Below are 11,538 nucleotides of genomic sequence, written 5' to 3'. Positions count from 1 at the left end.
ATATATTAAAAATAAAATTGTCATAGTGAATATTGAGTCTTTGTTCATTTACCACATGTAGTGGCCAAAATGTTGCACTTCCATGACACTTTCTATAGAAATACAGATGTCTAATTTTAATATCCTTTCTATGCAACTTTTCCCTTTATGATGCAAGTTTGTGGGGACTGACTCTGTCAGAGCTCATGGAATTGAAGACCAGAGTTTTATTTTCATTTTGGATAAACGGAAATCATGATATTGAGATTTAAGAGTATCCTCCCTTCAGCATGTTTTATCAGTACTAATAAAAGGTAGCAAAATTGAATCCATGGAATTGCATCTCATCCCTTTAGCACTGGGTGGAAGTGTTAAAGTTATACAATATCCAAAAATAATTGTGGGTGTGGGATGAGAAGTCTGGTCAGAGAAGTTAGGGTCCTCAATAATCAATCTTTGACTGTTCAAGAATTAACTGTATTTTAACTATATTTTCACATGAAATACATAGCAAACTGCCTCTAAGTATTACATAACAAAGGCAAACTATACCTTAGAGTAAAATCTGGGCACTTTAGAGCTGAGAGGCCTTTGTTGGGTGCAAAGAACTCTTTCTGAAACACAAAGGAATGTACAATGCTTGTTCTGGATCTAGGATTTACATAAATTTGGCCTTCTGAGGTAAGGTGAATGTTGCGTTATGCAGAGAAGCCAGATAGGCAGATACCGAAAACATGTAGTGAATGCTGCTTGTGAACCACAGATGCTGATACTGAAAACAAAGTGTCTCTGCAGCTGGTTGGATGACAGCAGGTGGAGAGCAAACAGATGTTAACCTGACACCTCCCTCCTCCCCCACTGGACATGTGGTGGTTGTAATGACTCCTCATCTTGAATGGCACCTTTTACATAATATGGCTTATGTATATTCTAGCTGGATTTGAGAAGTTTTTAGATCAAAGTCCTGCCTTATAGTAATATCCCTTTACATGTAATCAACACAATGTTGACTCAGCTCTGAATGGAGGAGAATCAGGCTATTGGAAAAGAAGCTTTGAGGAGCCTCTGGATGTTTTCCTCTTGGCCTCAGACAAGCCTGTTTAACTTTGTGAAAGGACTAGCCTAATCTTCACATCTAAATGAGATTTCAGGCTGCAAAGGTGGCTCAACTTCTCTCTACCACGTCCTCAAAGCATAAGGTTTAACAGGTTACTGGACACAATAGGCACTGGCATTATTTGTTGAATGAAAACTAGTGGAGAAAAAGAACACATTAAAAGCACCACATGTACTCACCATCAAATTGGTATTAACTGATCAACACTTAAATGCACATATAGTAATAACATTCATCAGGTGTCAGGCAGGTGGGAGGGGGAAGGAGGGGATGCGTATACACACCTAATGGGTGCGGTGTGCACTGTCTGTGGGATGGACATGCTTGAAGCTCTGACTCCGGTGGGACAAGGGCAATATACATAACCTAAACATTTGTACCCCCGTAATATGCTGAAATAAAAAAAAATTTAAAAAATACACATTCTATGTGGTTTGATAACATGAAAAATGGAAACCTGTGACCTAAGAGTACATCCTTTGTAAGAAAACCATCAATTTCAACATTAAAATGACAAAACCTGTTTATACAACTGACTGCCTATACAAATCTGTTATCCTTCTATTGACATGAGATGAATTAACTTTGCTACTATGAGGATTCCTAATACTTTCCTGATCAGATAATACATTAAAAAAAACAACCCTTCCCTAGCATTTGGTGATGACAATGCCTGCACAGTGACATAGCCCTCTAATAACCTTGGTATAGACTTCAGGATGGAGGGTCTGCCTTTTACAGTTTAGAAAGCTCTGACTTAGGCAGAATTTCACAAATTACAAAAAAGCAATTCAATTCACTATTTCTTAACAGGACAACCCGGTATTTGGTTTGTGGTGTGATGTATATATGAAGTTTTGCCCTTTATTTCCTTTGGAATACAAAAAGTCTACACCCAAAAGTGAAACTGAATTTTTTTTTTTTTTGAGACAGAGTCTCACTCTTGCCCAGACTAGAATGTCATGGCGTCAGCCTAGCTCACAGCAACCTCAAACTCCTGGGCTGAAGCGATCCTCCTGCCTCAGCCTCCCGAGTAGCTGGGACTACAGGCATGTGCCACAATGCTCGGCTAATTTTTTCTATATATATTTTTAGTTGTCCAGATAATTTCTTTCTATTTTAGTAGAGACGGGGTCTCGCTCTTGCTTAGGCTGGTCTCTAACTCCTGAGCTCAAATGATCCACCCGCCTCGGCCTCCCAGAGTGCTAGGATTACAGGCGTGAGCCACCGCACCCGGCCTGAAACTGAATTTTAAGCTAAAATAAAATGATAACTGATTCCTTAGAATAAAGGTTTTAAAAAATTAAAACAAGCCACCACACTATGCTGGGTAAAACCATTTTATTAACTGACCAAAGCACTTCATTTTGTTTTCTGATTTGAGGTAAAACCATTAAACACAGTTCACAAGAAAATACAATGACTATTTAACTACAATTACAAGAATTTGAAACTTCACTAGTTGTTCATGAAATACTTTTACAAATTCATACAACTGTATAGTCTACTTAAGCTTAGTGTTAACCAAAAGAGCAATATCAAAGACCCAGACAATTGACTACTACTTTTGCAGTGGCTATAGTTTTGGAACAACATAATAACTGTTATGAATATGCTTTACTTGAAAAACCACTTGGCTAGTGATGTGTACTGTTTCCTCATTGCTCAGGGGTGTGTATGAAGGCTCATAAGAGAGCAGACACCTGTTCCTGTTCCGTATGCCCCTCTCAGTTTAAATGTGTAAAATAACCAAATAACCATTGCCCCACCACAAACACGGGGGTTGAAAAGATAGTCCTATAATCTTCTCCATGTATTTCAGGTTGTAGCCAAGCTGGCTGGCTTTTTATAAAGCTTTCTTTGGAATGTTTAGATCCTGTTTTAATCCAAACTGTAGATTACTGTGTTTGTGAGGGCGTCTGAGTGTCCATGTGAGAGCAAGGACAACAAAGCAGTCCAGAAACACGGTATGTTTTTTTCCAGCTGAGTCCAGCTTTGAGATTTCACTTTGCTACTGGACAGCTCTCTTTAATCAATATCAAAGCCTTTGGAACACTGCAGATTTGCTTTAGAGGTAGATAAAACAGAAATCATGCAGTTAAGTCAATTGAGGAAAAAAAGGGATTTGCTGTCTTGAGAGAACATCATGACTAATAGCTGATCCTTTGTTCTTGCTGCACATCTAACGTTTTTACCTGTTTCAGGAAATATCCAAGTCTTACCTGTCTCTCAGGAAACACACATTTAATTCAGCCTGTACTAACTACAGACGGAAGAAAAACAGCATTAACATTTACATTACAGCACTGCAGTTCACTTTCTGCATTTGTGACACACAAACATATCATGCATTCTAAGACAGAAGTTAATTTTATCAGTGTCACTAGTGATGTTAATTAAAAAATTTACAGCAAGTTCAAAACTTTTCTAAATATTGAAATCACCATGTTTTAAAGACAGACTGGAATGTTACAAATGATTCTGCAAGATACAAAAATAGATATGATTCCACTGAATGCTTTACTCATTTTTCCGAGCATTCTCATCTTTTGGTTCTTCCTCATCCGAGTACACAGTGGGCTCCTCACCCTCCTTCAGCAGTTTGCCCACGTGATGATACTTGACTGCAGGTAGAGAAGAAAACACAAATGGTCATTCTCATGCCTTCTAAAAAAACTCACTACCACATTTCATTTGAAAGCATTTATTAGAGGCCTACAAAATACTCAGCAATGTGTTAGGCTCCTTGAAGGATACAAAGGTAGTTTATACCACAGTCCTTGCCAATAGGAAATTGGAGCTTTATTCAGAAGACAGAAATATAAAACAGGTAGCAATGTCTGGCAATGTGTGTGCAAGGTAATCTCAAAATGAATTATGGGGCTGGGCATGGTGGATCATGTTGCCAGCACTTTGGGAGGCCAAGAGTTCAAAACCAGCCTGGGCAACACAGTAAGACCCCATCTCTACTAAAAAAAAAAAGAAGAAAAAAGAAAAATTAGTCAGGCGTTGTGGTGCATGCCTGTGGTCCCGGCTACTTGGGAGGCTGAGGCAGGAGGATCGCTTAAGCCCAGAAGTTCAAGGCTGCAGTGAGCTAAGATTGCACCACACATTCCAGCCTGGGTGACTGAGCAAGACCTTGTCTCTAAAAACAACAAAAAAGAATTGTGTTTTCACGTAGACAGTGTTTACAAGAGCAAGGCCATGTTATAAGTTAGTTAGAGGGGTTGCAGAACACTTCATGGAAGAAGGATATGTTTTGGGAAAATGTATAGGATTTGGGGAAGGAGGGATTTCCAGAAAATGAAAACACTACGTACAAATGCATATAAGTGAGACTGAACATATCTGGGAAGCAATAAAGAAACCAAGTTGGCAGGAGCAGAGTAGGCATGTGAAAGTAGAAGCAGATAAGGTTGGCTAAGTAGCGTGAGGAAATATTATGAAAGCTCTGAAAAGCCAGCCTGAGGAGTTCGGACTTATCCTATATGTGGCAAAAGGCACTGAAGATTTATTAGCAAAGGAATGACAACGTAAAATAGTGCCTTAGCAACATTATCAATGTGGTGTACAGGACAGATTTCAGTAAGGAGAGACTAGAAGCAGGGGAACCAGGAGGCTACCATGCAGATCCAGATGCAAAGGAACCACAGCTAGGAGTAGGATGGTGTCCATGGGAATAGAAAGGAGAGGATATGAGATACTTTGAAAGCAAGCTGGAACATGAGTTAATGAAGGGAAAATTGGAGGTTCCATGGACCAAAATGGGGTCTCTGTAGAGGAAACCACTCTGGAGGGTCACATGACAGGAAATCTACAACAAGGAATGGACAAGTGAAGTTAGTATTGGCAAGAAAAAAAAAGTTTCCCTGGAACCTTTGAGAAAGAGAGTGCAATCTAATTATGGAGACAGAAGCCGTATTATAAAGAGGAAGGAGGCATAGAGAAGAAATGAAGCAGTGGTTAGGGGCAAAAACAACTTAGAAGTTTGACAGTAAAGGGAAGGAATAATAGTCTAGTGGATGAAGAGAACAGCAGGACACAGAAATTTTTTCCCCAGCATGGAGAAAAACCTATGGGTAGTTAACACAAGTCGGGTAAAGGAGCCAGGAGAAGACTGAGAGATGTTGGAGAAAACAGATTTTTTTTTTTTTGAGACTGAGTCTTACTCTGTTGCCCTGGCTGGAGTACCGTGGTGTCAGCCTAGCTCACAGCAACCGCAAACTCCTGGGCTCAAGCGATCCTCTTGCCTCAGCCTCCCGAGTAGCTGGGACTATAGGTATGCGCCACCATGCCTGGCTAATTTTTTCTATATATTTTTAGTTGTTCAGCTAATTTCTTTCTATTTTTAGTAGAGATGGGGTCTCACTCTTGCTCAGGCTGGTCTCGAACTCCTGAGCTCAAACGATCCTCCCGCCTCGGCCTCCCAGAGTGCTAGGATTACAGGCATGAGCCACCACGCCCGGCCAGGAAAAAACAGATTTAAGAGTAAAAACCAGAATGGAAAAGACTTAAGAAATGGAGTTAGCAAACCACCACATTATTACAGCCAAACTAATGCAGGATCTCAATGTCAGAAGCCAAGAGGACCAAGTGTCTTCTTTCTGAATATGAGTAGGAATTAGAAGAGTAACCAACCTGTCTAACCAGAGCTGCTTTTGTGTGAAACAATTGGAACTATGCAGGACAAATAAAAGCCGGGTGGCGCCTGGGAAACCTGCCTTAAGGGGAAACCACACCTGCTTGGAGTACAGCTGAAGTGTTACAACAGTATTTGGAGCTAGCCTTAGTTAAGGTGGGAAAAAAAAAATCACATTTTTTTTCTCCAACTGATGAAGGCAAGCCCTAGAAAATAGAGCTTTGTAAGTTATAAACTACAACTTGTTGGTTTCATATAGAAGATTCTATTGTTACAAAGGCATCCTTAGGATGCAAAAATTTAGGGACTATGTTAGGTAGCTGAACTATGTTTTCAAATATAATGATTTGCCTCTAGACTTGAAAGCTATACTTAGTCTGCTTGAGACCCAAACTCAAAGGGAGAACTACATCTGGCTATTTATTAACCTAGAACTGTCTCTGAAGTCAGCATTATTTTAAAAGAAAATGGTTGGATATAGCCAAAAGAGCATGTAATATTTAACTTATAGAGAACAGCACATAGAAAACTACATTTCATATAAAGAAATGGTCATGGCCTTTATACACTGTTTTGTAAAAGCTGGGAAAGATTATTGTTCAAATTCTTGGCAGTGAAATATTGCTAAAGTGATAATTAAACATTTAGGTTTGACAGAAGCTAATTCCTAAATTCTCAAAATTTGAACTGAACTCCTCATTCCTACTTTCCCCCAAAGGCCTCAGCCCATAACATAAGCCAGAAACAAGTGTCTCCTTTTTTCTTTAAAAAAAAAAACGCAGACACCATTGCTGCTGCACAGATTATAAGCATCATTCGTAGATGTGGCCTATAGTTAGGCTCCATTAGATTAAAAAAGCAGCTGTTTTGCAGAATACAAGTCTCCCATTCTTCAACGGAGATGTGGGCTGCTTTTAAACGGCAAGCTGTACAAGAGAGGGCTTATGAAAATCCGTCTTTCTGTAGCCAAGATGGCCACTACCCTTTCCCCCACACACCAAGCCCCGAATCCTAGTTTGGAATCTATGCAAACCACTCAAGAATCTTAAAATCAAAACCAGAAACCCAAGTTTCCATAGAGAACTAGCTAAAAAATGGTATGTAATCATAGCAAGTGACTCAGCACTTCTGAAATTACTTCAAGCCATGAACTTGATCTGTCCAAGATTCAGCAGCCTATCAAAATGTGCCCAAGTTTCAGGCTGTTTAGTAATAACTATTGTCCTGCCATGAATCTCCATTACTGGTAGAAATTTGATCCCGGTACAATGTTAAAAAAAAAAAAAAAACACTCTTACAAGTGAACTGAGACTCCCAGTCACTCAGGGTCTCCTGCTGGGCAGCGTTGAGGTCAGAAAGGTCATCATACTCATCCTTCAGTGCTTCTTTATCCAGGCAAAATGTAGCAAGGCCCCTGGATGCATCTCTTCCAGCAAAGACTCCATAGGGCCCCTCTTTAAATACAAAACAAAACAAAACCAAAGACCAATTCTTTATTAGACAGTAAATTTCTCTGCGGTTCATACACAGAAACTGGTTTCCTTACCCTTTTTGAATATCAAATTCCACTTGGAGACCACAGTAATATTGATACCTTCATTGTTATGTAGGGGATATAGAAAGACCTGTTGTCATTAAACTATTAAATGACTAAAAATTAAATCAAAATGCTATACACTTTCTTTAATCTCCTGTGATTTCCAAATAGCTAATAAAGAAGTCATAAATGGTTATCGCTTGGTGTGGGTAATGGTGGTAGGGAATCATTCCAGACAATACTGAGTCCATGGGTTAGAATTCAACTTTAGGGCCGGGCACAGTGGCTCACGCCTGTAATCCTAGCACTCTAGGAGGCCGAGGCGGGTGGATCGCTCGAGGTCAGGAGTTCAAGACCAACCTGAGCAACAGCGAGACCCCGTCTCTACTAAAAATAGAAAGAAATTATCTGGCCAACTAAAATATATATAGAAAAAATCAGCCGGGCATGGTGGCTCATGCCTGTAGTCCCAGCTACTCGGGAGGCTGAGGCAGTAGGATCGCTTAAGCCCAGGAGTTTGAGGTTGCTGTGAGCTAGGCTGACGCCACGGCACTCACTCTAGCCTGGGCAACAGAGTGAGACTCTGTCTCAAAAAAAAAAAAAAAAAAAAAAGAATTCAACTTTAGGACATTAAATCAGGGGTCTGACTCTGTTCTAGGTACTTGGGCTACACCAGTGAGAATTATGGTTTCTTAATAAACACTAATGTGCAAATGAAAATATTTCTTTATAAATGTAGTCTGATATGTTTTAATGACTCAACGTTATGTCATAGAGATCTTTGGTTGCAAGACTCAGTTAAACATTAACTCATGGCATCTGCAGGAGCAATCATTTTATGAGAGTGTTAGTGATTCAAAAATATATCTACATGTTACATAACCTTCACTGTCAATAAATAAGAGATAGCACAGAGGGGATCGGCTAAATCATCCTGTTTTGGGTGGGTTTAAGGAGAAGACTGAAAATACTAAAATTTTCATGGAAAAAAAGGGTGAATGAATACTGCAAAATAACTATAAAACTTATAATGCTATTATATATGTTATACTGCACTTTTGTCTAAGAGCAGTGAATCGTTCTGCAGGTACTTAAATTGGATGTTTGGACTTATTTAAATATTGCACAAGTAAATGAAGAGAATCCAGTGTACTTTAAACATTGTGTTGTTTTCCCAAAGGTAGACCAAATAGCAACCCGGACATTAAAAAGCGTGTGAGTAACCACCCACTATGCCAAGAATGAGAAAAGATCAAGTTTCAATATGGCCTGGTCACTAAGAAATTTTTTATAAATTAGATGAATTCTATGATCAACTTTTAAATGCAATTAAGATTCCAAAGAAATATGGTTGTTTTTAATCATCATTACACGCTGCCATTTCCACTAGAGAATGTAAAAACACACATTTTTCACAAATGTACATCTTTTGTGGAAATGGTTGCATCTAGTGCTTGAAAATAGGCAAACTGTACTGGTTTGGACCTCACCATTTCAAAAATTATGGTCATTGGCTTGGTAGAGTGGGTCTTTACCTAGCAAACCTCACAGAATACTTAAACAAGGTCCCTGGGGAAGCACTAAAATCTTTGGAGAATACATATTATTCATCACAATGTATATTCACTAGAATGCAATCTCCATGAACAGAGAATTGTGTGTTTTGCTCACTGCTATATTCTCAGCACCTACAACCGTGCCTTGCATAGAGTAATAGGCACTTGAATTTATAATTTTTAGGAATCCTGTATACCACGAAGTATCGTTTCCACCGTGATGTTGTCACCTGTTCATGGGCTCACCGAGTGATAGCACAGGGTAGAGACTTGGAGATCTCAGGATGTGTCATCTTTATCACTTTTCAGAGGGAAAACTAAGGCATAGAAAGAACATAGAAAGACCTTTGTACTAGGTCGCATAGCTGGTCAGTGAGCCAACCAGGACCAGAACTCAGGTTGCCTGACTTCCAGTCTTGTGCTCTGGGCACAGGCCAACATTCCTCTCAATGACTCTGCAAATATGATGATATCCAATGCACATGTTTTGACTACTTTATGGTTCAGCTCAGTAATAACAGGTTTTGATAAATTATTTTGACAGTTACATGCTTACAAAAAGTAGGTATTCTAAAATGTCTACAAGAAAAAAAAAATAGGAGAGTTCCTTAACCTTAAACACATCTGATTTTGATTAGTTGGACTGAGAGAGGTAAACAAAGGTGTGGGCCTGAGCAGTTTGCTGCATTCTGTACTCAGACCACTGGGGAAGAGAACACTGTCATCGATGTGGACACCCTGTGAGCTCCCTGTGTTTAGAGGAGTCCATATTGGAAGAGCTAAAATCTCTTCTTCCTCCTCTCCAAGTATTCTATGAAGCAGGACTTTCCAAACCTGGCTGCTTCTCAAATTCGCTGGGGGAGCATGTTCAAATGCATATTCCTGGACCTCCCCCAGAGTCTCATCTGTGGTGATGGTAATTAGGCTGGAAATCTGTATTTCTCCTCAGACGCATCAGGTGATTTTGATAGGCGATGAGGTTTGTAAAAACCTCACCTCTAAGGAACACTCCAAGCCTCCCCCCTCCAGCAGCTCTGCTGCCAGCCATCCCTCATTTCCCCTCCTGTTGGCTTTTCCTGAAATCCCCCCACCCAGAAGCCGTCATAGCCCTACCCCTTTTGTTTCTCGGGATCCTCCCACTTCTTCCTCCCTCCATTTTTATTCTTTGGCTTCTAGTCCTTTCTTGCTATAGACTAAATACCTTATTATCTTAGCAGCTTGCCACGTTACCACTGTCCACCACATTCAGCCTTTATTCCTTCCTCAACCAGCTCCCTTTTCCCTATGGAGCCTCCCTTGTTCACCTTCCAGCCTTTCCCCATGCGCCACACGCAGCACGCATGCACACATACCAAACACATGCCACACACATACCTGACACATGCCTCACTGCAAGCGTGCGCGCGCGCGCGCACACACACACACACACACACCCCTGACGAACCGCACACACCGCGCATGCACACACAGTGCACACACATCGCCACCCACCGGGCACAACGCTCCTACCTGCTGCTAATTTCCATCACCGCTTTCTTTCTCCAACACCCTCACATTCCACCAAGGCTACCCCAGGCCCCTGGGCGTCATTGGCCTTCGCGGCTTCTCCAAGCCTGGACCGTCTCTGCTCCCGCGCTCCCCCCATGCCTCCCTCGAAACACCCTCATTTCCTTTTCTCGAACCTGACACCAACCCCTCCTTGCAGGAATCCCCAAATCTACGACCTTCGAAAACTCCCCCAACACCCCGTGCTCTGATGTGCCTCCCTTCCAGCTTCGCGGTCCCACCCACCCCAGGGTTCCTCTACCCCCATCCCAGCGCTGTCAGCGCGGGCCGGGAATCTGCGGCCCCCCCTGGCCTTCAGCCCCTCTAGAGCGCCTCTTGTCCCCTGCCCGCCCCGGGAGCCTCCCGGCTGTCGCCCGCCCGCCCTCCCTGGCTCGCCGCCATTCCTCCCTCCGCTCAGGGACGCCCCGCTCCCCGCTGGCTTCTCCCGGCCCAGCCCCGTGCTGGGGCCCCCTTCTTTTGTCTCCGCGACCCCCTCGCCGGCCGCCGTACCCGGCCCGTAGAACTTGCGGCCTTTGGTCACGTCGAACACCTTGCCGTTGATGGCCATGAGTATGCGCGGGTCCTGGACGCCGTCGAAGCGCCGCAGCTCGGCGGGGGTGAAGTCGCGTCGCTTGAGGCGGGGCAGCGAGGGAGGTTCGTCGTCGTCGCTGTCGCTGCTGGCCGCAGGCTGGTCCCCGCGCACGATCTTGTAGAGCAGGAAGATGCAGAGGCCAAGCAGCAGCAGGTTGAGCGGCGATGTGAAAATCTCGTGCAGCAGCCCGCCGCTCTCCAGCTCGCTCGGGTCGGCGCCTGTCGCCACCACATCTGGGGCAGCCATGATCTCTGGAGCAAAGGTTGGGCCGGGCTGGGCAGGGATCCGGAACTCGCCGCTTTCTCCTCCCTCTCTGCGAGCTAGTGGCGCGCAGAGCTCGGCGGCTGATGAAGACTAGCCAGGGGAGGAGGCGGGGCCGGGAGGGGCGGGGCCTCCTAGCCCCGCCCCTGCGGCCACCTAAGCGCCCCGCCCTGCTCAGTCTAGCCCGGCCGGGCTCAGGCCCCCCACGTAGCCTGCTTAGTCCGCCTCCCCTCCCCCAGCCGGACCCATCCTCCCCCCATCCCCGCCCCCACCTCGGCCGAGCGCTGCCCACCCCTCAGCTCTATCTGCCAG

General features: G+C 43.3%; 1 protein-coding gene across 1 annotated transcript; it reads right to left on the bottom strand.

Moving 5' to 3' along the window:
* Positions 1 to 2,420: 2,420 nt before the first annotated feature.
* PGRMC1 (progesterone receptor membrane component 1) lies at positions 2,421 to 11,329 on the bottom strand. Its single transcript, XM_045538727.1, has 3 exons — positions 10,884 to 11,329; positions 7,034 to 7,189; positions 2,421 to 3,720 (listed from the first exon to the last, which is right to left on the bottom strand). The coding sequence occupies exons 1-3, from the start codon at positions 11,209 to 11,211 to the stop codon at positions 3,617 to 3,619; spliced, it is 588 nt and encodes a 195-aa protein (XP_045394683.1). The 5' UTR covers positions 11,212 to 11,329; the 3' UTR covers positions 2,421 to 3,616.
* Between the last annotated feature and the right edge of the window lie 209 nt (positions 11,330 to 11,538).

The sequence above is a fragment of the Lemur catta genome, chromosome X (genome assembly GCF_020740605.2).
Source record: "Lemur catta isolate mLemCat1 chromosome X, mLemCat1.pri, whole genome shotgun sequence".
NCBI classification, from domain to species: Eukaryota; Metazoa; Chordata; class Mammalia; order Primates; family Lemuridae; genus Lemur; species Lemur catta.
The sequence above is the reverse complement of the archived record's forward strand: the minus strand, read 5'-3'. Positions and strand labels throughout refer to the sequence as shown.

Bases quoted from the DNA above. Each gene is read 5' to 3' on its own strand.
- PGRMC1 (XM_045538727.1), bottom strand. From the start codon at position 11,211: ATGGCTGCCCCAGATGTGGTGGCGACAGGCGCCGACCCGAGCGAGCTG. The intron at 7,190-10,883 runs GTACGGCGGCCG...TTGTATTTAAAG, and splicing joins CCGCAAGTTCTACGGGCCGG to AGGGGCCCTATGGAGTCTTT. The intron at 3,721-7,033 runs GTAAGAGTGTTT...CTCTACCTGCAG, and splicing joins CTGGGAGTCTCAGTTCACTT to TCAAGTATCATCACGTGGGC.